The 26198-nt window shown below is 63.4% G+C and overlaps 2 protein-coding genes and 1 long non-coding RNA gene across 9 annotated transcripts; 1 reads left to right on the top strand and 2 right to left on the bottom strand.

Moving 5' to 3' along the window:
- Positions 1-43: 43 nt before the first annotated feature.
- IQCN (IQ motif containing N) lies at positions 44-21330 on the bottom strand. Of its 3 annotated transcripts, none has more exons than XM_077122085.1 (4): positions 19070-21330; positions 18785-18898; positions 11972-12105; positions 44-10184 (listed from the first exon to the last, which is right to left on the bottom strand). In XM_077122085.1, the coding sequence occupies exon 4, from the start codon at positions 10170-10172 to the stop codon at positions 108-110; it is 10065 nt and encodes a 3354-aa protein (XP_076978200.1). In that variant the 5' UTR covers positions 10173-10184; positions 11972-12105; positions 18785-18898; positions 19070-21330; the 3' UTR covers positions 44-107. The 3 variants fall into 3 exon arrangements, with proteins under 3 accessions (XP_076978200.1, XP_076978199.1, XP_076978201.1); XM_077122084.1 differs by having other exon boundaries at positions 11972-12100; positions 19070-21329; XM_077122086.1 differs by lacking the exons at positions 18785-18898; positions 19070-21330 and adding an exon at positions 16157-18778 and having other exon boundaries at positions 11972-12100.
- LOC143650849 (uncharacterized) lies at positions 18958-26198 on the top strand. 5 transcript variants are annotated; one of them, XR_013159687.1, is made up of 4 exons: positions 18958-19262; positions 20136-20738; positions 23922-24947; positions 25764-26198. It is a non-coding gene; the product is annotated as an uncharacterized LOC143650849 (long non-coding RNA). The 5 variants fall into 5 exon arrangements; XR_013159686.1 differs by having other exon boundaries at positions 25746-26198; XR_013159685.1 differs by lacking the exon at positions 25764-26198 and having other exon boundaries at positions 20136-20412; positions 20544-20738; positions 23922-24971.
- JUND (JunD proto-oncogene, AP-1 transcription factor subunit) lies at positions 21436-23215 on the bottom strand. The gene has a single exon (XM_077122111.1). It carries the CDS (start codon positions 23099-23101, stop codon positions 22061-22063), a length of 1041 nt encoding a protein of 346 aa, XP_076978226.1. The 5' UTR covers positions 23102-23215; the 3' UTR covers positions 21436-22060.

Raw genomic sequence — 26198 nt, 5'->3', positions numbered from 1 at the left:
GCCCCGCCCCCCCGGGCGCCCCCGGAAGGCAGCACGCTGCAGCTTAGGTTTGCAGGACTTTATTCACAGTCCACGTCCATTCGTCCCCCTGCTGGGCAGCAGGGACCCTAGACGCCCGGCCACTGCACGTGCCGCGGCACCCCCCACGCTGTGCCCGGGGCCAGCAGCGCATCCGTGGAGAGGTGAGCACGGGTGTAGTGGCCGCGCCAGGTGGCCTGGACCGTCCTGGCTGCCATGTGCTCCTGCCTCAGCTTGCGCCGCGTCCTGAAGCCCCTCCAGGCTGACTGGATGGTGGTGGCTGCGCGGTGCGGGGGCGGGAGGGTCGGGGGACCGGCGTCGGGGCCCGCTGAGGCGCGGCCTGTGCCCTGCACCACCCGCGTGGGCCAGGTGTGGCCGCACATGTGGCAAGTGCGGGGGCTGGAGCCCACCAGCAGCACGACGCTCGGGGGGCTCCCCAGCCCCGAGCTCAGCGACCGGCAGAGCCCACAGACGTGCGGCTGGCAGGCCTGGAAGCAGCGGTGTCCGGACGGCGCGGCCTGGCAGGGTGCCGGCGGCGTGAGTCCAGGGCACGGGTGACGAGCGCTGTGTCCACGCCACAGGGACTGGACGGTCAGGACGGCACCCTGCAGCCGAGCGATGGCACAGCGCACGCGGTGGCCGCGCCAGACCGCTTGGATGACGGTGGCGCTGCGGTGCCAGATCTCCACGACACGGCGCACGAGGTAGCCGCGGACGTGCGCCTGGATGACGATGGCCGCGTGGACCCGCACCTCCTCCGCCACCTGCATGGACGCCAACAAGACCCCCAGCCGTCGGGGACCCGCCACCTGCACCTGCCCGCCCACGGCGTCCCACGGCCCCCACGCACAACCTACAGCCACGGCGGCATCCGCGGGGGTCAGGGGCGGCACAGGGTGGCCCACAGGGACAGCCACGCCGTGGGAGACCTGCGACCCCAGCTGGTGAGACGGCAGGTTGGGAAGGGGCCGCAGGAAGCTGCCCGACGACACCCTGTAGCCCAGAGACACCCGGCGGGCACCCGGGGCTGGCTTGGGGATGGGGGGCCCAGGCACTGCCTCCCCGATGGGAAGGATGGGGGTTCCCACTGGAAGTTGTGTCTCTCTGGGGCGCTGGGGGCTTCCCTGCACTAACGAGGGGCCCTGCTCCTGCGGCTGGTAGGGGCGCACGAGTGTGCGCCTGGGGCCCCGCGGCATCTCGGGCATGAGGCTCCCTGGCAGGGACCTGTAGGTCTTCCTAGGCCCCAGGGCCTGGGACCTGCCCTGGACCGGGCTCGCGGGCTCCTGGAGCACCCTGGCAATGGTGTCCACCTGGAGGCTCCCGTTTGCCCCCTCCCTGGCTGCGGGTGGATAGGGTGGCATGTGGGAGGCCACGCTGGGGACCCCCGGGCCCTGGGAAAGGCTCAGGACCCCGATGTTGGCGCCAGGCGCAGGGTGCAAACAGGGTGCCGTGGTGCTGCTGCAGGCCAGCCAGGGTGATCTTGGGACTGCCGTTGAAGCCATGACCCCCTGAGGATAGCCTCGGGGTTCCACGTAAGGCCCGGACCCCTGTGACAGGCCCAAGGGGACGGGGAGGTGACCCGTGGCACTGCCGAGCATGGTCCTTGGCTGCATAACGGGGACCCCGCCAGCAGCCACCCAGTGGGAGCTGGGGGCTCCCCAGTGGGTGGACAACCTCTGGTGTGGGGCCATGGGGTGGCTGGCTAAATTCGGGGCCTGTGAAGAGACAGGGCCCATGTCCCCCAGCAGCGGCGTCTGGGGCCCATTCGGTGGTCCTTCCTCAAAAGGAGCCTGGGGGCCATAAGCTACCTCGGCCCTCGCGGGATCATGGAGCGTCCACGGGGTGGCCTCAAGAACCACAGAAGGGGTGCTGGATTCGGACCCCAGAGACTGGACCTCTTCTAGCTCCCCTGGCATCAGCAAGGCCGGGTTCTCTGCAGCCCCAAACAGCATCAGCTCGGGGGTTTCTCCCAGGCAGGAGGCTCTGCCCAGAGGCGTGGACACTTGGGGGACCTCCCAGGCTGGGCCAACAGTTTCCAAGGCCTGGGGGTGGCCCTGAACCGGGTCCGCCGCAAAGGGTGACAGCAATGGGCCCCCCGCAGACCCCTCCCCAGCCAGAGTGCCCTGGTAAGGGCGGGGAGTGAGCCCAATTAGCATGGACCCCTGAGGGAGGGCCTGTGCCGCACTGCCCACAGCAGGACCCGGCATGGCCGTGCTTAGCCCCCCGGCCGTGGAGGCCCTCAGAGCAGCCACAGAGCCAGGAGGTGGGCTCGGAGCCACCCCACTCATCACTAAACCCGGGGGCAGGCCTGACATCCTCCCAGCAGAGGCAGCCCTTGGGCTGTGGGTCACGGCACCTGGCCCAAGACAAGCGGCTGCACCCATCGCAGCATCCTGACTGAGGGCATTTGCTTGTTGGTAACTGGGCGCAACGATCGTGGCCACGGAAGGGTGCTGGAAATCCAAGGGGAGCGGCAGATCGACCCTTATCTCAGACACGCTGGGACCCAAGCTCGACAGGGAGACCTTGGCCAGGGGCGCCTGAGAGCAGCCGGAGCCCAGCCCCGCGGCCACAGACGCCCGAGTCAAAGGGGCACCAGACACAGAGATCCGAGACGCGAGGGAACCTGTGCCACCGGCCACCTGGGAGTGACTTAGAGCCATGCCAGGAGGCACGCTTCTCCCAGCCACGTCACCAGCCATAGGTGCCCGGGACCAACTCAGGGGCACGGCAGCTGCCATGGCCCCCTGAGGAGCACCATCGGCCGCACCGCTGACCAGCACCCTCTGTGACAGACCGCTGCCCTGCGGTGGACCAGAAGCTCCCCTAGACGCCTGGTAAAGATTTGGTGCCGAAAGAGTGACCCCAGGAACTGGACTCAAACTAGGGTGCTCCCCACCGATCCTGGTAGGCTGATAAAACCCGCAGGAGACCCTGCTGCACTCAGAGCCCACCTCACCAGCTAGCAGGGGCTCTGGACCTGGGCCCAGCCCGGTATCCACGGACGGCTGGCTCAGAGCCCGGCCCATGCTGCCAAGCCCGTGGGCAGGATAGGGCCCATCTGAGGTGGCCTCAAACACCACTGAGGGATGGTGCCGACTTGGGGCCATGGCGTTCACCCTCAAGGACTGTAGGTGTGAATCCATCCTAGAGGCCAAACTTGAGTGGTCAAGGCTATGACCCATGCCGCTGGTCATTGACGGCTGGGTGAGGCTGGGGGCCACCCTATGGGTTATTGATGGCTGGGTGAGGCTGGGGGCCACACATCTGGCAGCTGGTGGTTGGGCACGTCTGGGAGTCATGCCACTGGCAACTGATGGTTGGGCTAAGATGGGGGTGACGCCACGGGCAAGTGCTGGTTGGGCTAGACTGGGGGCCATGCCACTGGCCATTGATGGCTGGGCTAGGCTGGGGGCCACGCCACTGGCCATTGATGGCTGGGTTAGGCTGGGGGCCACGCCACTGGCCATTGATGGCTGGGTTAGGCTGGGGGCCACGCCACTGGCCATTGATGGCTGGGTTAGGCTGGGGGCCACGCCACTGGCCATTGATGGCTGGGCTAGGCTGGGGGCCACGCCACTTTGGATTGATGGCTGGGCTAGGCTGGGAGCCACCCTATGGGTTATTGATGGCTGGGCTAGGCTGGGGGCCACCCTATGGGTTATTGATGGCTGGGCTAAGCTGGGGGCCACGCCACTGGCCATTGATGTCTGGGTTAGGCTGGGGGCCACACCACTGGCCATTGATGGCTGGGTTAGGCTGGGGGCCACGCCACTGGCCACTGATGGCTGGGTTAGGCTGGGGGCTACGCCACTGGCCATTGATGGCTGGGCTAGGCTGGGGGCCACGCCACTTTGGATTGATGGCTGGGCTAGGCTGGGAGCCACCCTATGGGTTATTGATGGCTGGGCTAGGCTGGGGGCCACGCCACTGGCCATTGATGGCTGGGCTAGGCTGGGGGCCACCCTATGGGTTATTGATGGCTGGGCTAGGCTGGGGGCCACGCCACTGGCCATTGATGGCTGGGCTAGGCTGGGGGCCACCCTATGGGTTATTGATGGCTGGGCTAGGCTGGGGGCCACGCCACTGGCCATTGATGGCTGGGCTAAGCTGGGGGCCACGCCACTGGCCATTGATGGCTGGGCTAGGCAGGGGGCCACGCCACTGGCCATTGATGGCTGGGCTAGGCTGGGGGCCACGCCACTGGCCATTGATGGCTGGGCTAGGCTGGGGGCCACGCCACTGGCCATTGATGGCTGGGCTAAGCTGGGGGCCACGCCACTGGCCATTGATGGCTGGGTTAGGCTGGGGGCCACGCCACTTTGGATTGATGGCTGGGCTAGGCTGGGGGCCACGCCACTGGCCACTGATGGCTGGGCTAGGCTGGGAGCCACCCTATGGGTTATTGATGGCTGGGCTAGGCTGGGGGCCACGCCACTGGCCATTGATGGCTGGGCTAGGCTGGGGGCCACGCCACTTTGGATTGATGGCTGGGCTAGGCTGGGGGCCACCTTACCTGCAATTGATGGCTGGGCTAGGCTGGGGGCCACGCCACTGGTCAGTGATGGGTAGGCTAGGCTATAAGCCATGGCACTAACGACTGAAGGGTGGACTAAGCTGGGGGCCAACCTAGTGGCCACTGATGGGTGGGACAGGCTGGCGGTGGCTGTTTTAGGCACACCTGGCTGGGAGAGGCTGGGGGTCACCCCACTGGCCAAATATTGCTGGGCTAGGCTTGGGGCAATCCTACTATAAACTGATGGGTGGGACAGGCTGGGGACAGCCACCCTGCTGGCCAGAGGTTGTTGGGCTGGGCTGGACGGCTGCGTCCTGGTGGGGACCACAGCCCCTAAAGATAAACTCTTCACCAGCCCCTGCTCGAAGGGTGCTCGTGACAGGCCCTCCAGTTTTGACATGGAGTTGCAGACCAAGGGCACTGCCAGGTTATTCTCTGAGCCCCAGTGGACACTCAGGGTCACACGGCTGGATGCTGCCTCATGGTGCAGAATTGGGGCCGGCTCCAAGACTGGGGCCAGCTGCTGGGGGCTGGGGGCCGCACGCCTGTTGTCAGGGTTTTCACCCCCGTCCGTGTCCTTGTGTCCCTGGAGTCTCCACGCACCCTCCCCGGGAAGGCGGGGGGCCGTCTGGACTTCCCCATCTAAGATCTCCCAGGAGTCCGCCAGGTCCACAGCGGCCACGCTGGCCACAGACAGGCTGGAGGGGCTGAGTGTGCTGAGGCTCTGCAGGGAGCTCTGGGAATTGCTGGGGTCCAGGCTGCAGGCCATGGACCCCTGGGAGATGCTACGGGCCAGGCCGTCATCAGAACCCTGTGGCAAACCGGCCACCAGCCTCCTGAGCTTGCCCATTGCATAGTCAGTGGCCTGCTGCTGGGAGCAGGGCACAGTGGACAAGGCAATCCAGGCGTGACCCCTCTCCTGCCTGGCTGTGGACGCCCGGGGATGGGGTAGGGCTGGCCTGTCACCCAAGGAGGCCTTGAAGGCGGCACGTGCCGCCCCAGACACAATGCACTTCTGTGACCTGGACACCCCCGGCCGGCCAGCAGCCGTGCCCCTCTGCGGCTGGGGTGGGGGCTCTCTGCCCCCCACGGAGGCCTTTAGGATACCCGGGCACACTGTGTTGACTGTCTCCCTTAGGCCCGTGGATGGGGGCTTGTGATTTGGGGAGGGTGGAGGCCTCCTGGGGGGCTCCTCGCGGGCCATGGGGGGTCTCTGTGGCCCACGGGCTGCCAAGGGGCGATACAACCCGGGGGCCGCCTTGGTGGTCCGCGAGAGCTGACACCAACAAGCCGTCCGACTGCAGATGGCGGCAGGGTGGTGGGACGGAACGCCCTGGCCCCTGCCCCCCGAGCCGCGCGGCTGGCCGGCCCCGCCCACAACCCCAGCCCCGCTGCTGGCCTCCCCGGAGGATGCCCGCGGCCGTGGGGCCACCCTGCTGACCACATGCGGCTTGTGAGAGCTCGGGGTTGCGCTGGCAGAGGTGGCCGGCCGGCTGGTGCTCGGACCCGCGCCGTTGGCGACGAGCAGGTGCCACAGGCAGGGGAGCGGCCACAGTGGGGGCGGTGCTGGCACCACAGGCGCCGTGTCGCTCGCCACGGATGGGCGCAGGGACAACCCCAAGGAGTCCCCCCAGGGCTGCGTCGCCCAGGCTTGGACGGGGCTGAGCCCCAACATCAGTGGGCACTGGTGGGCGGTGGCAGCTGGCCGAGCAGCCATGGGAGCTCTCACGGTGGGCATGGACGAGCAGGGTGACCCCTCGAGCGCGACCCCGACCCCCAACTCCTCCAGGGGCTCAGCGGGCTGGCCCATGGCCAGGGCCCCCCAGACCCTGCCTTGGGGAACCCTGACCTTAATGGGGTGGGGTCTCACGGGACCCCATGTGGCAGGCGGGCGGCCCCTGCAGTCCATCTCCAGCAGAGCCGGTGTCACGGTCACTCCACCGCCCACCGCCTTGGCTGCAGTCCTCAGGCCGGCCTGGGACAGGGACGGGCCCAGCACGGCCCCCAGCTCCCCCTGGCACAAGGCCTGGCTCAGGGCCGCGCGTTCCTCCTCCGTCAGGACCTTGCTGAGCACGCCCGCCAGCTTGTCCTGCACGGCCCTGGCCAGCTCTGCGCGCAGATCACCCTGGGACAGCGCGCGGCACAGGGCCAGGCTGAGGTCCCCCCAGGACAGCGCCTTCACCAGCGCCGTCCCCAGCATGCTGTGGGGTGGGGGCTTGGCACTGGCAGCCCAGGACGCCTCCTTGGACAGGGCCTGGGCCAGCACGGCCCGTACCTCGCCCTGCGAGAGGGCTCTGGCCAGCAGCGCAGGCAGATCCTCATGCGTGCCGAGCGCAGCGGCAAGTTCCGTGCACAGGCTGGCGAGCTGGAGGGCCATCGCCTCCTCCTGGCACAGTGCGCTCCGGGTGTGCGTTGGCGGGGCCCGGGTGGTCCCGCTGTCCCCCCAGGACTCGATGTGGCACGGGGGGTGTCCAGCAGAGCCCAGCAGGGGCACCAGCATGCCCTGGGTGTCCGAGGGTGCCAGGGGAGGGCCCTGTGTCGTCTTGCCCAGCACGTGGCTGTGGGGTGGCAGCCGGGCCAGCCCGTCATCCAGCTTGGCCCGAGACAGGGCTCCGAGAGGCAGGCAAGCCTGGACCGAGGCTTTGGGCCCTGCCAGGTGCGGCTGGGACTGCGTTTTGTTGATGTCAGCAGCCTGGTGGGCTGGGAAGTGGGACTTGGTTGTTTCGGTGGCCAGCTGGGCCTGGGAAGAGGCTCTGGTCAGACATAGGGTCACCTGGGCTTGGCATGGGGTCCTAGTCACTTGTGGAGCCAGCTGGACCTGGCACGGGACCCTCACCACTCCTGGGGCTGGCTGAGGCTGGCATGGGCCCCTTGCCACACCGGGGACCGGCTGAGGCTGGCGTGGGACCGGCTGAGGCTGGCATGGACCCCTCGTCACTCCTAGGGCTGGCTGAGGCTGGCACAGGCCCCTTGCCACACTGGGGACTGGCTGAGGCTGGCGTGGGACCGGCTGAGGCTGGCACGGACCCCTCGTCATTCCTAGGGCCGGCTGAGGCTGGCACGGGCCCCTTGTCACTCCTGGGGCCGGCTGAGGCTGGCATGGATCCTTTGCCACACCAGAGACTGGTCGAGGCTGGCATGGGACCAGCTGAGGCTGGCATGGGCTCCTCATCACTCCTGGGGCCGGCTGAGGCTGATATGGGCCCTTTGCCACACCGGAGACTGGTCGAGGCTGGCATATGACCAGCTGAGGCTGGCATGGGCCCCTCGTTGCTCCTGGGGCCGGCTGAGGCTGGCTCGGGCCCCTAGCCACACGGGGGATTGGCTGAGACTGGCACGGGCCCCTTGCCACACCGGAGACTGGTCGAGGCTGGCATATGACCAGCTGAGGCTGGCATGGGCCCCTCGTTGCTCCTGGGGCCGGCTGAGGCTGGCTCGGGCCCCTAGCCACACCAGGGATCGGCTGAGACTGGCACGGGCCCCTTGCCACAGCGGGGACCATCTGAGGCTGGCTTGGAGGCACAGAAGCGTGCACAGGTAAGCACGTGTGGGACTGAACGTTGACTGTGCCCGCCTTCAGGTGCGTTGGTGTCTGTAGCCTGCACTCGTCCTCGGCTCTGACTTTAGCCCAGGACGAAACCCTGGACACTGGCGGGTCCCCGGTGCTCTGGGACATGTCCATCTTCACAGGCCTCTGAGGGGAGGCCCTGCTCTTCTCGGCTGGAGCCCTGGGGAACCCAGAGTCCAGGGACGGCGGGGTGGGACACTTGGCCTTCCCGGTGGCCACACAGGAGTGGGATGGGGCTCTGAGTACCGCGGCAGCTGGTCTCTCACTGCCCATGGCCCTGACCACCTTGGGGGGACTCAGGTGTGTGGGGGACAGGTTCTTGGTCACTCCGGTGGGGGTGGTGGCTTGTGGGGAACACTTGGGGCTCCCTACTGCTGGAGGAGTTAGACATAGGGTCTTGAAGATTGTGGCCACCGAGCGGAGCTGGGCTGGAGTCTTGGTGACCATGGCAGCCAGGCGCGCCTGGGGCGGGGGCCTGGTCACTGCGGCCACTGGGCAGGCCTGGGGTGGAGGCCTGGTTGTTGTGGCCACTGGGCAGGCCTGGGGCGGGGGCCTGATCACTGCGGCCACTGGGAAGGCCTGGGGTGGAGGCCTGGTCACTGCGGCCACTGGGCAGGCCTGGGGTGGAGGCCTGGTCACTGCGGCCACTGGGCAGGCCTGGGGTGGAGGCCTGGTTGTTGTGGCCACCGGGCAGGCCTGGGGTGGGGGCCTGATCACTGCGGCCACTGGGCAGGCCTGGGGTGGAGGCCTGGTCACTGCAGCCACTGGGCAGGCCTGGGGTGGAGGTCTGGTTGTTGTGGCCACCGGGCAGGCCTGGGGCAGGGGCCTGATCACTGCGGCCACTGGGCAGGCTTGGGGTGGAGGCCTGGTCATCGTGGCCACTGGGCAGGCCTGGGGTGGGGCCCTGGGCACTGCGGCCACTGCATACACTGGGGCTGGGGGCCTGGTCATCAAGGCCGCTGGGTACATTGTGGCTGGGCTCTTGGCTGTCACAGCCACTGTGCATGTCCTGGTCATCGAGGCCACTGGACACACCTGGCCTTGGATCCTGGTCATTGAGGCTGTTGGACACGCTTGGGGTGGGGTCCTGGCCATTGCGGCCGCCGGACACACCTGAGCTTGGGTCCTGGTCATCGTGGCCGCCGGGCACAGCTGGGCTTGAGCTCTGGGCACCTCCGTGTTCTCGTGGTCCTGGGTCTGGCCCTGGCCGGGCCTGTCAGGTGTCTGGAGGCTCCTCCCGGGGGGCACTGGCCCCAGGACATGGGCCTTGCTGGCTCTGGGGGTGCTCGGTCTCAGTCTGGCCATGGTGTCCCCCTCCACGCGGACCAGGCAGGAGCTTGTGATGGTCTCTGCCAGCACGCACGGCTGGCCCGAAGCCTCCAGGCGCACCGGGCACGGGATGGTGATGGCCAGGGTCTGGTGTGGGAGGAAGGTGACCTCGGGGGCTCTGGTGGGACATGGGCCCCCAGGCCGGGCGGCTGGGGTGCGCGGGGAGCCCTCCTCGGAGGGGCAGGGGGCGAGGCTGTCAGAGGACGGGAACTGGGTCTCCTTGTTCTCCATGACGGGCGGGGGCAGGCTCGGGGCTGGGGGCGCGTCCCCATCACGAGGCTGGAAGCGCACCTGCCGGGGTGGGTGGTAGGGGATGTCGGCCTCGTTCTCGGCGCCCGCACTCGCCTCCCTGGCCCTGCTCGACCGCAGAAGGCGCTTGGTGCTGAAGCGCCGCCAGGCCTCCTGGATGGCCTTGGCCGCCAGCACCTGCGACGCCAGCTTCTGCCGCAGCCGGTGCCCCCTCCAGCTGGCCTGGATGAGCGTGGCGGCCCGAGCGTGCATCATGTCCATTTCGTCCACCAGCACGTTCTTGAAGGCCTGGCTCTCCACCACCGCCCGCAGGCGGGGCATGGGGCGCGGTTCCTTCTTCTCAACTGCCAGCTGTGGCCGAGGAGGGTCGGGGAGCTGGGCAGGGGGTGGCCCAGCGGCATCCGACATGGAGGGGTTAGGCTCGGGCTGGGAGGACACGGGCCCCTGGGATGGCGTCTGCTGCGTCCTCTCTTGCTGCCTCGTTTGCTGCATGGTCGGCTCTGCCTGTGTGGGCAGCAGGGAGGTGGTCAGGGAGGGGTGGCCTGCAGACAAGAGGCTTCCTGGCGGAGCAGCTGTCCACCCCGGGACCAGGTCTTCCTGTCCTGGAGCCTTGTGCTCATGCTTGTCCCCGTCTCATGCCACCTCTCCCTGACCACCTGCTGGCACCTCTTCTCCCTCAGTGCTCTGTGACCTCTTTGGTGCTGGGACACAGCACTTGTTTCCACCCAGACGCCAGACCACCTACCTGCTTCTCAAAGCTTCTGCATCTTCAACATGCCCTGAACACAGCATCGGTCACATTGTTTTGGATGTTTCCTGTGTGTGTGTGTGCGTGTGTGTGATTTACCTCCCCACGAGAAGTAGGAATTCCTAGAGGTCAGGAACCAGGTCTGAGTCATTTCTGGCTGTGAATGGGCAGGAGGTGGGTGGGTGGCCTCAGTGGTAAATGAGTGGGGGGGGTGGGTTAAAAGTTGGATGGAGAGATGGATGCATGACTAGACACTGAATAGATAAATAACGGATAAATGAATGGTGAAGGGGATGGAAGGATGGATGGATACCTGGGTAGAAGGATTGGTAAATGAAGTTAAATGAGTTGATGCTCAGAGAAATGAATAGGGAAATGGACAGATGGATGAGTGGGTGGGTGGGGGTGGATGGGGGTGGGGTGGGTGAACGGATGGATAGACGGAACAATGGATGGGTGGGTGGGTGGGTGAGTGGATGGGTGGGTGGGTGGCTGGCTGGCTGGTAGAATGGATGGGTAGGGGGTTGATGGATGGATGTGTGAAAGGATAGATGTGTATATGAAGTTGAGGATTTAGTTGATAAGCAGACGAATGAATAGGGAAATGGACAAATGGGTGGCAGGACGGTAGAGGGGCGGATGGATGGAAGAATAAATGGATACTTGGATGGGTGGGGGGGTTGATGGATGGATACATAGGTGGTTGGCACGATGGACGGACATGTGGGTGAAGAGATGAATGGACGGATGGGTGAGGAGATGGGTTAGATGGTGAATGTACGGATGGAGGGAAGGATGGATGGGTGACTGGGTGACTGGGTGGGTGGAAGGATAGGTTTGTAAATGAGGCTGAGGAATGAGTTGGTGAACCGTTGAATGAAATGGGAAAATGGACAAATGGATGAATGGGTAGATGGATGGATGGCTGGAACGACAGGTGGAGAGATGGATGGATGGATGTCCGGGCGAGTAGATGGGTGGGTGGGTGAGTCGGTGAATGTGTGAATAGATGGAAGGAGGGATGGGCGAATGGGTGGAAGGATGGGTGTGTAAATGAAGTTCAGGAGTTAGTTGAACAGATAAACGAGTAGGGAAATGGACAAACGGAAGGGTGGACGGTGGATGGGGACGACAGAAGGATGAATGGATAAGTGAAGAAGTGGGCGGATGGCTGAATAGATGGACAGGTAAGTGGATGGATAGAAAGATACATTTTTAATAGAGCAGGTGGGTAGAAGGACGAATGAAGGCTAAGTGGATCAATACAATGTGAATGAAAGGAGCTGAAATAATAGAAGTGATCAATGAATAGGATATCGTCCGATGGATGGACTGATGGGTAGATCAGTGAGTGGACGGTGAGTGGCAGGTCACAGACAGACCTGAGGCAGATGGAAGGATGGGTGGAGAAAAGTGAGGGAATGAATGCGGCACTAAGAAATAATGTGGGTGCAGAGATTTGGGATGTTAGGCCACCCTGCCACATAACCGGAGACTGGCAGAAGCCCTTCACCCTGGCTAGACCAATCAGATCCCTTCCTACCTTGGAGGGTCATAGAGTTGGAGAAGGAGCAGGAGAAGAAGGTACAATCTTGGAAGCCAGCCTGTAAGAGGAGGCAGTCTTCAGCTCTTCATCCCACGCAACGCGCAGCGACACTGCCCTGGGCTGGCTCTATCCTCAAGATGAACACAGGAAGAAATGTTAAAAGCAAAACAAAACAACCCAACAAAAACTAAATTCTCCAAAAAATACCCTTTCAAGTCCACAAAGATGAATGTCGGGGACGTTTATTCTCATGTCATTCTGTAGTTAAAACACAAAACAAACCAACTGGAACTAACCAGGAAGGCAATTACGAGGGACTCGGTCACAGGTACACAAAGAAGCATGTTCGCCCGTGTTGGCAGCTGTGTGCGGGACGCCCACGTGAAGTTAACCGTGAAGGTCACAGTGTGTGCAGATGCCCACGCTGCAGCCACAGCGGCCGTGTGTGCCCTGAGCGCCCCTGGCACCCCGCATTGGGACCACAGACCCCGCAGTCGAGACTGCAGCGGCATGGGCATGGGCGGAACTGGCGGCGCCCCCGAGGCCAGCCGAGCGGGTCCCTTCTGTGAACATGCTCGAGATGCAGCCTGGCCGTGAGTCCAGCTGTCTGTCTGTAAGTCATGCCAACCAGGACCCAACGCCCAGAAGCAGGACGGACGACGCGCCTGTGCAGCCCCCCCGTTCAATGGCCCGGCGCCGGCCAGCACGGCCTCCCGGGGGCCGTTGTTGGGGGTGGAGCTGCACACAGAAAAGGACAAAGCAGCATTTCCACTTGCAGGAAATAGAGACAAAAATTAAGCTCGGCTGCGGGACCCCAGGGCAGTGGCTGCTCTGGGGCAGGTGCCGGGGAGGGGCACCCGGTGGGGTTCAGGGGGTGTTCATGGGTCTGTCGGATTGGGGAGTACCCATCACACATGCACACTGGCACTTTTCTCTCTGTGTGACCTTCAGAAAGAAGTCAAAACGCTTCTAAGGGATGTGGAAGAAACTGGTGGTGAGGACACAGCTGTGGCCTGGTGTGCAGGGGAGCAGGGGTACAGCCACGTGCACCGCACGGCCTGGCTTTGAGAGACCCGGGTGTGTGTGTGTGTGCGTGCGTGTCGATGTGTGTGTATGCATGAGTGTGCACGTGTGAGGGGTGTGTGCACGTGTGTGCTGGCATGTGTGTGATTGGTATATGTGTGAGTACATGTGTCATGCGTGCACACGTGCGTGTCAGGGTGTGCCTGTGTGTGTATGGACATATGTGGTGTGTCTGCAGCTATGTGTGAGTGTGTGTGTTCTGGTGTGTGCAAGGATGATTGTATTGTGGAAATGTGTGTCATGCTTGCATGTGTGTGCTGTGAACTGTATGTGCACACACATCTGTGTGTGTGTGTGCATGTGGACCAGTGTGTGAATTTGTGTGTGAATGCACGTGTCTCTGTGTGCATGTATGTATTGTGTACATGCGCACAGCATGTGCATGTGTGCGCACCTGTGTGACATGCATGTATGCGTGTGGGGTGTGTGCACATGTGTATGGTGTGTGCATGTGTTTTCACGTGTATCTCTGCATGTATGTGTGCAAGATACACCTTGCACTGACCCCGGTTCCGACACGCCCCATCCGCACCTCTCCGACGGCCTTCCTTACACTTACTAGTGGAAATCTGCTGATTTTTCAAAATGTCCCCAAATGGCATTTTATCGAATCCTGTTTTTCTAATAAAAACTCGGAGCCCTACGCAGTGAGCGCCGCGGAGGTCCGGGGAAGGAGGCCGCAGCAACCCGGGTATGGGCATGTGAGTAGAACAATAAGGATAAAAATACATGTATATAGAATAGGAGGATAAATGTGAAATGCTGGTGGTCGGTGAGAGGGAGGGTAAGGGTTTCCAAACGGGTGACCCACGAGGCTCCAAACAAAAATACACAAAATTTTCAAAACCTCCCATTTCCTAAGGCCCTCGGACAAAGCGCGCCAGGTGGACGCAAACAGTCTCTCTCCCGAACTCAGATCTTGGGCAAAACGACAGGCAAAGCCAGCGCTGCTCCCCAGGGGCCGAGGAGCTGCCAGCCGCACGCGCACGCGCACATGGGGAGATGTCAGCCACACACTTCACGGGGGCAGACCCCACACAAATGCCCTGGTGCTGCAGAGAGGCCTCGAGAGAAGACAGAAACCATCGGAAAGACGGTTTTAGCACCTTTTTCGCATGTGGCGTAGTGGAGAGGCTGCAGGGAAGCACCTGAAACGGCTGGTTCAGCAGTCTTGATTCTGGAAGACGATTGTGTAATGACACAGCGTTTACAACGTGACCATGTGAGTGTGAAAACCTTTGTCTGATGCCTCTTTTATCCCAGGTATGGGCATGTGAGTAGAACAATAAGGATAAAAACACATGCATATATAATAGGAGGAGATGGGTGAAATACTGGTGGTCAGTGAGAGGGAGGGTAAGGGGTATAGAATGCGCATTTTTTTTGTATTCCTTTCTCTGGAGTGATGCAAATGTTCTAAAAATGATCACGGGGATGGATACACAGCTATGATATGAGACCGTGAACCACTGATTGGGCATCACGTACGGACTGTATGAGTGTGAAGATTTCTCAATAAAAATCTCTCTAAAACAATTCTGAGGGTACCACGCGCCCAGGGTGCCACCCCATGGGGAAGTTCTGGAAACGGGCAAGAGGCTCTAAATGGGCAGGTGAGAGTCGCCGTTGCAAGGAGCCAGGACACAGTGAGAAAGTGGGGTGCAGAGGCTAAATGCCCCCCAAATCTGGGGTCCCACAGCAGCCACTCAGGACTAGGCTAAGGGGAAGGGACCCCCAAAATGTGAGCGGGGGCATCGTGTGTCGCCACCAGGGCCAGAGGCCGTGGCACCATCAGGCCAGCTGGACTCACAGCACGTGCTGAGGACCTGGGACCCTCAGGCGGGGCGAACGCACACATGGAAAAGGGGGTGCTGGGGGCTCAGCCAAGCTGGGCAGGGCTCATGGAGCTACGGAGTCCCTCCTTCCAGGGCACAAACTGGGGGCGCCTGCTCCCTGGGGACACCCCTCCTGCTGCCCACAAGGGGTGGAGGGCTGCAGGCTTTCTCCAGGGACGTCACCCAGAGACGAGGCTTGGACAGTCCCCCCGGGCCGGTGGCTGCGCACGGGGTGTTCATCGTCTCCGGACCCCAGTGGCCGCAGCCGGGCTGTGACACGCCCCGTGGAGGCCGCCCCGCGGGGACTGGGGCCTGAGCACAGGGACCTTCCACCCAGGGGACGCAGCATCCTCTCAGCCCCGGGAGCCGATGACCGCGATGCCCCGGCCAGCCAAGGTCACCTCTGCACGTCCCCAGGCCACAGTGCCTGGGCAGGGGACCAGGTTGCATCCCGGACGCCAGGGGCTTTGCACAGGGAAAACACAGGAGTTAATTTAAGCAGGAAAAAAGAAGATAAACATGTTTGACTTTACAAAAAAGGAAAAAAGCTCCAGCACATGATATAAACAAGGGGAAAAGACAAAAGATCATAGCTGTTAATAAAAACACAAAGGCAGGGGTAAAACGCCTGGCGGTTCCTCTAAAAGCTGCCTGTGGGGCAACCTGGCACCCGCGCCACCAGCCCTGGGCCCACAGGGAGGGGACCTGTGACTCGAGGACCTGGACACCCATTCGCAGCCCCGGGAAGGCGGGAAGGACCCGGGAGCCTCCCGCAGGCGACGGGGACAATGAGCAGCCCTGCCGCGATGGAGACCCCTGCCATGGACAGGACTGAGGCCTGGCCCATGTGAGGTGGGTGGGCCCTGAGGATGGCCAGTGGGTGGGACAAGCCACACCCAGAGGGACGGACGCTGCCAGATCCCACCTATGGGAAATACCCACAAGATGCCAGGTCACGGAGTGGCAATGCTGAGCATGGGGTGGGGGCGTGGGGGAGGCCAAGTGGGGAGTGACTGCTCAGAGGTGGTGCTCTGTCTGGGGAGTGGGACGGTAGTGCCGATGGACGGCGTGATGGCAGCCCAATGTCACCCATGGGACTAACTGCACAGAATGGTAATCTTGGCATGTCTGAGACAGAAGCGCTTGTTGGGCTGGTTTGAAAGGATTATGAACCCCAGAAAGGTCATGTTTTAATCCTGACCCAATCTTGGGGAGCAGCCCTTTCCTTTAATCCTGATTCAATAATGTATGTTAGAAATCTTACTTGGATTGTTTCCACGGAAATGTGACGCCCCATTGTGGGTGTGACCTTTGAGTAGAGGGAGGTGGGCTCCACCCACTCCAGGTGGGTCTTGCCTAGTTTAGTTTCCTGGGATCCTTTAAGAGAGAGAACATTTGAGAGAGAGCCTACGGAAACAACAGAGCCCACAGAGACTTGACAGCAGAGCTGACACAGATGCTAACAGAGACACGGATGTCTGGAGATGCCTGGAGCCCAGCAGATGTCGCCGTGGATGTTAAGCAAGCCAGAGCCTGGAGAGAGCCAAGGGAAGCCAAGAGATGAAAGTCAGCCCCGGAGAAGCAACGTGAGGGACTCCCGGGGAACAGAGGCTGAAAGGACAGGGTCCAGGAACAAGGGACCAGAAGACGCCAGCCACGTGACTCCCCGGCGGACAGAGGGTGCCCGACCCGTCAGCTTTTCCGGAGTGAAGGTATCTTTCCCCGGATGTCTTAGTTTGGACAATTTTTTTAGGCTTAGAACTGTAAACTTGCAACTTAATTCCCCTTCTTAAAAGCCATTCTAGTTCTAGTCTATCCCATTCGGCAGCTTCCAAATGAACAGTTATGTTGTACAGATGTTTCCTACAATTAAAAAGAGAAAGAGACTGAAGAGTCCATGACAATTAAATGACACATAGCCCTGGACCAGCTCTAATCACTGAGAAGACGCTCGGAGGACCTCACTGGGGCCTAGGCTGGAAAGCAGACGGGACTCCATCCACGCCGCACGTCCTCACGTCTGCCGAGTGCCGGGTCGCGTCCCACCTGACCATGCGGGGCCTGTGGGACCCCTTGTGAACGGAGGAGATGAGCTCAGGTGTGTCCAAGCTGAGCCGGTGGGCCTGAGCCCAGCGAGGTGGGTCCTGCCAGAAGGGACGGGCGGAGGGCAGCCTCAGGAGGTGCTGCCATGTGTCCATCACCAGGGGACGGAGCAGCCAGGCCCACAGGCTGCTGGCGCGAGGACTGGGCCCAGGGGCAGCCCTCCCTGAGCCGGAGCCCTGCGCCCACCTATGGCTCTCGTGGGGCCGCCCCAGCACGTGGCGTGCATCTTAGCAGCCAGGAAGGCAAAGCCGACGGGGTGACGGTGCTAACGGGCTCCCGCGAGGAACGGCCTCGTCCATGGAAGCGCCAGGTGCTCAGGGCGCGAGTGCAGCCGTGGTGAGGGGAGAGAGACAGACAGAGAGGATGGACGGATGGACGGTTCCAGACGACAGGTGTGTACAGATTAGACAGGGTGTGTGGACAGAGAGAGGATGAGGGAGGGAGCGATGACGGCTGTGTGGGTGGGCAGATGGATGATGGACAGATGGACGGATGGGTGGATAGAAAGATACAACAGATGGATGGATGGATGGATGACAGAATGATAGAGAGACACAGACAGACAGACGGACGGAGTGCCGACAGGCAGAATGATGGGACAGAGGTGGCAGAGTGTTCAAAGTTGGGGCATCTGGGTGTCTGGGGAGGCAGGCCACAGGTCTCCGTATGGGTTTTGTACTGTTTTTGCAACTGTCCTATAAGGTGGGAATTGTTTCAAATTTAACAAAAGCGTGCTTGTGTCCGAGTCGGCCCGTCCCAGGGATGGCAGCTACAAACTCCGGACAAAGCATGAGCACGTGCACCGAAGTAGAGGAGGGGCCGGACGGGCAGATTCCTGAGGGGGCTGACATGCGAAGTTCCCACGTTTGATGCTAAAGGCAGGGCCTGGTCTGCTTCTCAGACCAAGGTTCAAACCGGTAGAAAACCTGCTTCCTTCTGACTCCGAGAGCCAGAGAGCAGAGCTCGGGCCACAGGGAGGGTGTGCTGTGATGGGGTGGGAGGGGGTGGGACGCGCCCCCCACCACACCAGTCTCCTCGCACCTCCCCTGGAAGTGCCGGTCCCGCCTCAGGGCCTTTGCACAGGCTGGCCTCATGCCCAGCTCCGTGGAGTGCACCCCACCCTAGGGCCCAGTGCGAGGCGCCCCCCCTCAACAGAATGCCCCAGCCCCTCCACGCCTTTCACGGGGGACGTTCTGTGCTCAACCAAGGCATGATGCCTCGTCCTGCCCACTGCCCCCCAGCCCCGGCTGGCGCCTGGGCAGCGGCCACACAGGTGGTGCCAAGCCAGTGCAGGCCTCGAGGCGTGGTGCGCGCGCCACGGGAAGCCGAGGCAGGGACGCCGACTTGCAGAGTGATTTACTGCGCCATGCACGCCGTTTGCCTCCCCCACTAGTCCATGAGCGGCCCGAGGGTGGGGGCTGCTATCTCTGCCTAGTGACTAGAACAGTGCACACAGCAGGTGCTCGATTAATGCCTGCAGATGAAGGAATGAAGGAATGAACAAATACGAACACAGCCTTAGGATTTATCTCAGTCGACCACACAGGGAGACCCTTTTGAAGGACTCAACCAGGCGTGTGAGCAGATACGACAGCGAGAGGGAAACCAGCTTTGGGGGTCAGGGAAGATTGGGGGCCCCGGGCACAAGGCTTGGCCATTTCAAGTCACCGGATGCCCCCTGAGGCTCGGTTTCCTGTCTGTCCCATGAGCTAAGACCACGCCCCCAGGCTTTGAGGAGACAGGCCAGGGCCCCCAGCCCCCTCCCAGCCGCTCCACGTACCCCACTTACCTGCCCCCGATGCTGAACTCACCAGCCCGATGGTCACCCTGGGAGCCCTGGCAGCCCCCGGAGGCTTTTGTGACTCAGCCAAGTTCCGGCCAATCCCTGGCCACTGCCCAGCTCCTGGGGGGAGGGGTTGTAGAAGGCAGCCATGGGGGTGGGGGCACAGCAGCAAGGGTGGGGATACAGCAGCAGGGGTGGGGGCAGCCCAGGGTGGGGGTGCAGCCGGGTGTGGGGCACAGCAGCTGGGGTGGGGGCGCAGACAGGCAGGCCAAGGGCCGCCATGTTCCTTACCTCCCATTCCTACAACTGCAGCAGGAAGAGCGCTCAGAGAAGAGGGCCCCCTTCCTCGTGTCCTCAGGAACATCTCAGTCTTTTGCCAGGTGGACATCTGCTGAGCACCGACTGTGTGCTGAGAGCTGCCCCCAGAACCTCAAACGATTCCAGGTTATGAAACTGCTAGGAAGGAGCCAGAGGAAGTGGAGAGGTAATCTGGGAGGCCTGCCTGAGGAGGTGGCCTTGATGCTGTGGGCCAGAGGCCATGGCAGAGCTGGGGACAGCTGGGCTGCAGGGGTCAGATGGCAGGGCAGCGGGCAGGGGCTGAACAGGTGGGGCTACAGGCCTTGGGGAAGAGTTGAGGAGCTGGGGTTTTAAGGAGAGGGTACGGGGGAGCAATGGAGGACTTGGGGCAAGGGAGGGGCTCTGTCTTTTGCCCTAAAAGGCAAGATTGGGGCCTGTGTCCAGCTCTGAGAATGGCCCAGCCCCTCCCCAGGCTGGGAGGGGGAAGTGAGGCCGCTGTCCCCGCTCACCTCCTAGGCTGGGCTGGGGCCCGGCGTGAGTCACCACTGGCCAGGCAGGACTGACATACACCTTGGCCTTGGCTCAGCAGGGCGGGGCCACGGCAAGCAGCCCAGCCCAGAGGCCACCCGAGCCAGGCCCGCGGGGCCCCTGGCTGCCCACCCAGAACCCTGCCCCTTCCCACGCCTCCATTCCCTGACCAGGGAACATGCACAGGCCTTAGGTCTTTCAGTTTCAGCAACTAACCAGGGCTCTGTATTCCCCAACAAGCCAAGTGGACACAAAGCCCTAGGGATTATAGATAATGGAGGGAGCTGAAGCACTGGGGTTGCCCCAGGAGGCCCCAGCCCAGGTGGGGCAGGGGGTGCCCAGGAAGGTCTCTGAGGGCATGGGCAGCTGAGCTGATTCGAAGTGCCGCTCAGCGGGCGGCCCGGGCAGGTGCAGCAGCAGGCAGGCAGGTGTGCAAAGGCCCTGAGGCAGAAAGAAGAAATCTGGAGCTTGGGTGGGGAGAGCTGTACCTCAGCCTGGGCGGCCTTGGCAACTAAGCACATTTCTTTCCAAGGTTTCAAACAAGGCTCAGAGCTGTCTGTGGTTCCAGAAGTGGCCCTCACGCGACAGCTCACGCTAGCCTGCCTGCTCACCTCAGTGGGTACCCACAGAGGGTAGTGAATGCCAGTGAGACCGACGGGCCCACCCACATGGCCAGGAGATAGCAGCCAGAGGCTTGGGTGGAGAGCCATCCCCACGGAACAGAGGCCCGTCTCCCAACCACGCTGGGCCTCTACAACCCGAGGGACCGCCTGGCGGGCCAATGGTGACCCGTCATTATCATCATTTTGGTACCGGAGGGTCCTCTAACACGCCCATTTTGCAGCTTGGGTGATAGAGGGAGGAGGGCGAGGTCCTAGGGCAGCAGCCTGGCCTCTGAGTCGGCTTCCTGCCACAGGAAGCTGGTCCCCCTGTCCCCCAGGGCAGTGACAGCCACTGTAGGGGAGGCACCGACGAAGCTCCAGGACAAAGTTTGCAAGGTTCCCTCCTTAGAGACTCAGTCTCATCTGTAGAGCATGCACAATTCAGCCACCACCTCAGTCAGCGCTCAGCACATGTGCATCAGAAGCCCAGGGCTTGGGTTACCAGCCCAAACGCGAAGGCCAAGGCGCTGGAGGTGAGAAGCCTGGGGATCTAATGTCCCTACACAGGCCCCTAAAAGAGCTGCGTGGCCTCCAGGCCTTGCTGAGAATCTCTGGACCTTAGTTGATTCAAACTGGGCTCAACAGGACCTTGGGGACAGGGGGCTTCAGGGAGGTGTTGGGAACCCCTGCACTGACTACCTGGGGAGGTCCCCAGCCAGGACCACCTCCAGACCTGGAGCCAGCCCACCTGAGGGCTCCCAACTGGGCTAGCTCCCTCCTGGTCCTGAGGCTCTGAGCCTCAGAAGTTTCCCCACCCGCACGGAAAACTGAAGCTAACCTTTATTGAGCGCCTGCTGTCTGCCAGGCAGGCTTGCAACCAGGAGGCCCTTTAACCCTGCCCATTTTGCTGAGCGGGCCGCCCGAAAGCCCGAGAATTTCCTTCCGCGGTCTGAGACGCCTCCTTACAGAAGGGAGGCCACGGACCCCGGGGCTTTCGGGTTCCCAAAACTGTCGCTTCCCGACGCCCCCCACGGCCACCCCGCGCCCGGGCGGGTCTAGAGAGCGCTCTCTGCGCGCCAGATGAGCGCACCCCTCCCCGGCTCCCGGCCCGCCCCAGCCCAGAGTGGGGGGAGGAGGGCGGGCGGAGGGGGCGGGGGGCGGGGGGAGCGCGGCAGGCCCCGCCCAGCCCGCCAGGCCCGGGCGGGGGAAGGAGGAGGCAGAGAGCCGAGCTGGCGTAAGGAGACTTTACTGAAAACAGAAAACCGGGCAAACCAAGGATTACGTACAGGAATGTGGACTCGTAGCAAAACAACAACAAAAAATCCAGAACAAAGAGGGTGGGGGTGGGGGCCGGAAGGGTGGGGGGGGGCGAGGGAAGCGAGAGCGGGGAGGGTTTTTTTTTTTCTTCTTCCCATTTCTTTAAAAAACCAACACAAAAAAATCCACACACGCACACAACCAACGTTTGTTCCCGAGTAGAAACATAAATAGGGTAGAATCGGTCACTCTTTTCTCTCTTCCAAAGGCAAAAAAATAAAAAAGGAAAGGAAACGCAGAGCTCAGGCCGCGCCCCCGCGGGGCCCCGGTCCGCAGCGGGGTGGACCGGGGGGGGGGGGGGCGCGGGTGTGTGCAGCGCGAGGGCAGAGGGGTCGTGCGCTCGCCCCCCCGGAACAGGGGGTCCAGCTTGTCGAGTCCGGGGAGCCCTTTCCGAGTCCTGGGCGTCCTCCGCGGCGGTTCCCGGGGCTACGCCCTCGACGAGTCCTGGGCGTCCTCCGGGAATCCGCGGCCCCCACGCCCCCCACCCCCGAGCCCGCCCCTCTGGGTGGGGGGCGGCGCATGCGCCCCGCGCGCAGGCTCAGTACGCGGGCACCTGGTGCTGGGGCAGCAGCTGGCAGCCGCTGTTGACGTGGCTGAGGACCTTCTGCTTGAGTTGCGCCACCTGCTCGCGCAGGAGGCTCGCTGTGGACGCCAACTCCGTGTTCTGGCTCTTGAGCGTCTTCACCTTCTCCTCCAGGCGCGAGATGCGCTCCAGCTTGCGCTTGCGGCACTTGGAGGCGGCGATGCGATTGCGCAGCCGCTTGCGCTCCGCCTTGATGCGCTCCTGCGTGTCCATGTCGATGGGGGACAGCGGCGGGCTCTCGCCGAAACTCGGCACGTCGGGCACCGTCTGCGGCTCGTCCTTGAGCGCGGCTAGGCGCGGCGGCGGCGGCCCCAGCGCGCCCGGGGGCGGAGGCGGGAAGGGCACGGGCTCCGCGGCGAAGGCGACCGTTGCGGCGCCCCCCGCAGCCCCCGCGCCGCCCGCGTAGCTGCTCAGGTTCGCGTAGACGGGCGCCTCTGGCGCGGGCGCGGCCGGGGCCAGCTCGCCGGGGGCCGCGGGGGGAGCGGCCGGCCCCGAGGGTCCCCCGGCGGCGGCGGAGGCGGCGGCCACGGCCGCGGCGCCCGCGCCCAACTGGTTCTGCTTGTGCAGGTCCTCCAGGGCCTTGACGAAGCCCTCGGCGAACTCCTGCTCCTCACTGGCGGCCACTTTGGGGTAGAGGAACTGCGTGCTGGTCGGCGTGGTGGTGACCAGCCCGTTGGACTGGATGATGAGGCGCTCGAGCTCCGGCGAGGCGAGCTTGAGTAACCCCAGGTCTGGCGAGGCCAGCAGGCCGTCGGGGGGAGCCGCGCCGGGGGCGCCGTCGGCGCGCAGGGGGGCCGGGGGCGGCGCGGCCGCGGGCTTCAGAGCCGCGGCCACCTGCTCGCTCAGGCCCAACGTCAGCGCGTCTTTCTTCATCATGGTGCTGCCGGCCGCCGTCGGGGGCGCCCCGGGGAAGAGGCGCCCCGGGGACGCAAAGCTACCGCCGCCGCCGCCGCCCAGGCCGCTCAGCGCCTCATCGCTGTAGAAGGGTGTTTCCATCCTCCGCCTCCCCCGCGCCGAGCCCCGGGGGAGGGGAGTGGCCGCCGGGGGCGCGCGCCCCCCGTCCGCTCGGCCTCGCCCACTCCGGCCGCGCGCAGCGCCCGGCCCTCCGCTGGCGGCGGCTACTGCCGCCGCGCCGCCTGCGCGCCCTCTTATGGCCTCGGCCGGGCGCGATGAGCTCACCGCCCCCGTTCGCCATTGGACGCGGGTGACGTCGCTCATTTGCATGCCGGGGTGGGGCCTGGCCGCCACCACCGTTACCTGGACGACGGGCGGTACACGGCACAACAGCGCGCGGCCTTGTGGGTTGACGTCATAGGACCGGCCCGCGTCCCCCGGCCCCGCCGCCCCGCCCCGGGAGCGCTATTTAGGGCCGCGGCCCCAGCGCCGCCTCCCGCTGAGGCACGTTCCGGGTGGCGTGATGGGCCCAGCCACCCGGCGCCCAGCCCCGCCCCGAGACCCCGCCCCGCGCCCGCGCGGGGGGCCCCTGCCGGACGGAGGCGGTGGCGGCCAGCTCCGGGGCCGGGGGGATGGGCCCGGGCGGATAAATAACTCCCTGGCGCCTCCCGCTCCACTGCGCCGACGGGGCCTCCCTGAGCGCGTGGTGGCGGGGCCGCTGCGGGTGGGGTTGGGGGTCGAGGCCGGGCCGGGGTTTCGCCGGGGGCGGGAGGCCGCCCTCGGCAGTCTCCTGGGCCAGGCTGGCTCGGGAGCGACCAGGGAGGGGGGCGGGGGCCGCCTGAAGTTGCCGGAAGCGCCTGGATACTGCTGGCTTGCGCTGGGTGGAGTTTGATACTTACAGTCGGACTTTCTGCCTTTACAGTGGAGAAACTGAGGCCCGGCGAGGGGGGTGACGTACCCCGCGACAGCTGGACTAGGCCCGAACTCTTAGCCACCCGGTGGAACCCGAGCGTCCCGGCCCTCGGGCATCCACTTCCTTCAGGAGCCCACGTGTTAGCCCTGGGTCTGCCAGCGCCTGCTGTGGGTCCCTGGGCTAGGGTCTGCCTGACGGGCCCTCCTCCGTTGCCCCACCGTCCCGGGCTGGGTGGTGACCAGGAATCTTGGCTGGTAATTACTACCTGCTTGTTGCATCATCAGGGCTCTTGGGGCTTAAAGAGTCGCTATTCAGGGGGGATGGGGGGGAGGGTTACCCTCACTCAAGACCCCTCTAGGGATCCTTGGATCAAGGATCTGATGGTCAGCCCCTCACTCCTTCGGGGTTCCCTGGTACGCTCAAGCCCCCCACCTCCTCCCTGGCCCTCCTCCACTGCCCTCCCCTCCCCTCCCCTCCTCTCCCATCCAAGGTCTCCCAGCCTAACTGCTCAGCGTGTTCTGGCCGCTGGGCCTTTGCTCCCACTTGCCCTCTGGCTGGCACAGGAAGGACACTCCATGATACAGGCAAGGCTAGAGAGCAGAGGGTGCCCGCCCGTGTCCTTGTGTTTGTCCATGAGCCTGTGTCAGTGCCCATGTCTGTATGCTGTGTTTGTGCATGTGTTTGTGTCCTGTGTGCGCCTCTGTGTAGGTGTCTGGCTCGTGTAGACCTGCATGTCCGAGGGGGTGTGCTTCTGAAGGTGGGAGGGTACGTGGGCACGAGGCCCTGCCCTTGCCCTTGGGCCTGGACAGGTCGGGGCTGTGGGCAGAGAGATCCACAGTCCCACCACATACAGCCAGAACCCCCGCCACTTTCAGCTCTCTGCCACTTCCTGGCTGTGTGAACTTGAGCGAGTCACTCCATGTCTCTGAGCCTCGGTGGCCTCTCCCTGACAATGGAGGAAATAACCATGCCTCCTCACAGGAGTATCATGATTTCCATTGGAGGGTTTGAAGAAACAGGAAGGGCTCAATAAAGGTTGGTTAGGGTTGTTTTACTTTATTTGGTCAAACTTAACTGCAGTTCCCTTGGCCTGGAGTATCCTTCCCTTACTTCAAGCAAACTCGTGCTCATCCTTCAAAACCCACCTTAAACACCCCCTCATCCATGAAGCTTCCTTGACCACGTGCCCCCAGGCTCCCCTAGATGCATCTGAAGTTTTGGGAGCCCACTCGTGTTCAGGTCATCAGGCTCCCCTTGTCCCAGTCCCCATCTCCGTCCCTCCTCATGGTGGAAAATCTCTCCTACCCAAGGATTCCTGCCATCCCAGCCCTGTCCAACCACACCGCCCAGCCTTCACCCCAGCAGCCTGGGGAGGTGGGGGGTGGGAGGCTCAGGGTGGGGCTGAGGCCTCCGGGGCAAGGGGGAGCCAAAATCCATCAACCATGAAATAAACTAGGAATGGCTCCTTTATTCTGGCACTCAGCAATGACTGAGGACCTCCTGTGAGGCAGGAGCTGGGGCCACATGTGAAGAAGGCAAACGGGATGCTGGTGCTCATGGGTCACAGTCTGGGGTGGGGAGGCATTAGAGTCACGCAGAGTCCGGGAGGGTCTCCAGGAGGAGATGCTGAATGAAGAAGCTGGAGCAAATCACCGGGCAGTGTCCACAGCAGCGGGGACAAGCTGGACTCTGAAGGAGGGCCCGGGCGGGCAGGGGGTACCGCACTAGTAGAGAGGCTGGAACAGAGAGAAGGAGGCGGGCAGGGACAGGATGAGGAGGTGGGATTTGCCCCCAGGGGTGCAAGGCTGGGGCTCTGCACCTTTACTTCGTCAGGATCGTCTCACTTCCCAGAGCGGGTCCAGTGAAGATGTGCGAGATGCGGAGGGCCACACAGCCCCTGGCAGGACACAAACTTAATCCTTGGGAGCAGAGGCTGATTCGCCACAAATCCCCAGCTCCGGGGCCCCTTCTCCCCCTCCCTCCCCGACGGTGCAGCGCCAGACGATTTGCTTTCCTGTTTAAAGCAATCCGCAACTCCCTTTATTTGAAATCCCAGAAAGAAAATCCACTTGCTAAAAGGGAAAGCCTCAAAGAAAGGAAAGGTTAAGCAAGAAGCAGAGGGGTGGGGCTGGCGGGCGATGGACCCCCCTGGGTTGGGGGAGGGGTACCGGGGACGGTGTCCCGGGTACCAGATACGCAGCTGGAGGGTGGGGGAAGGGCGCCGCAGGGGCCGGGGCTCCGGGTGCGGCTGGGGCCAGCCAGGGACGGTCCCCGGCGGCGGCCGGG

Source organism: Tamandua tetradactyla, chromosome 11 (genome assembly GCF_023851605.1).
Source record: "Tamandua tetradactyla isolate mTamTet1 chromosome 11, mTamTet1.pri, whole genome shotgun sequence".
Lineage (NCBI taxonomy): Eukaryota > Metazoa > Chordata > Mammalia > Pilosa > Myrmecophagidae > Tamandua > Tamandua tetradactyla.
This window is presented reverse-complemented; position numbering and strand designations above follow the sequence as displayed.

Excerpts from the sequence above, each read along its gene's own strand:
- IQCN (XM_077122085.1), bottom strand. The coding sequence starts at position 10,172 with ATGCAGCAAACGAGGCAGCAAGAGAGGACGCAGCAGACGCCATCCCAG.
- JUND (XM_077122111.1), bottom strand. The coding sequence starts at position 23,101 with ATGGAAACACCCTTCTACAGCGATGAGGCGCTGAGCGGCCTGGGCGGC.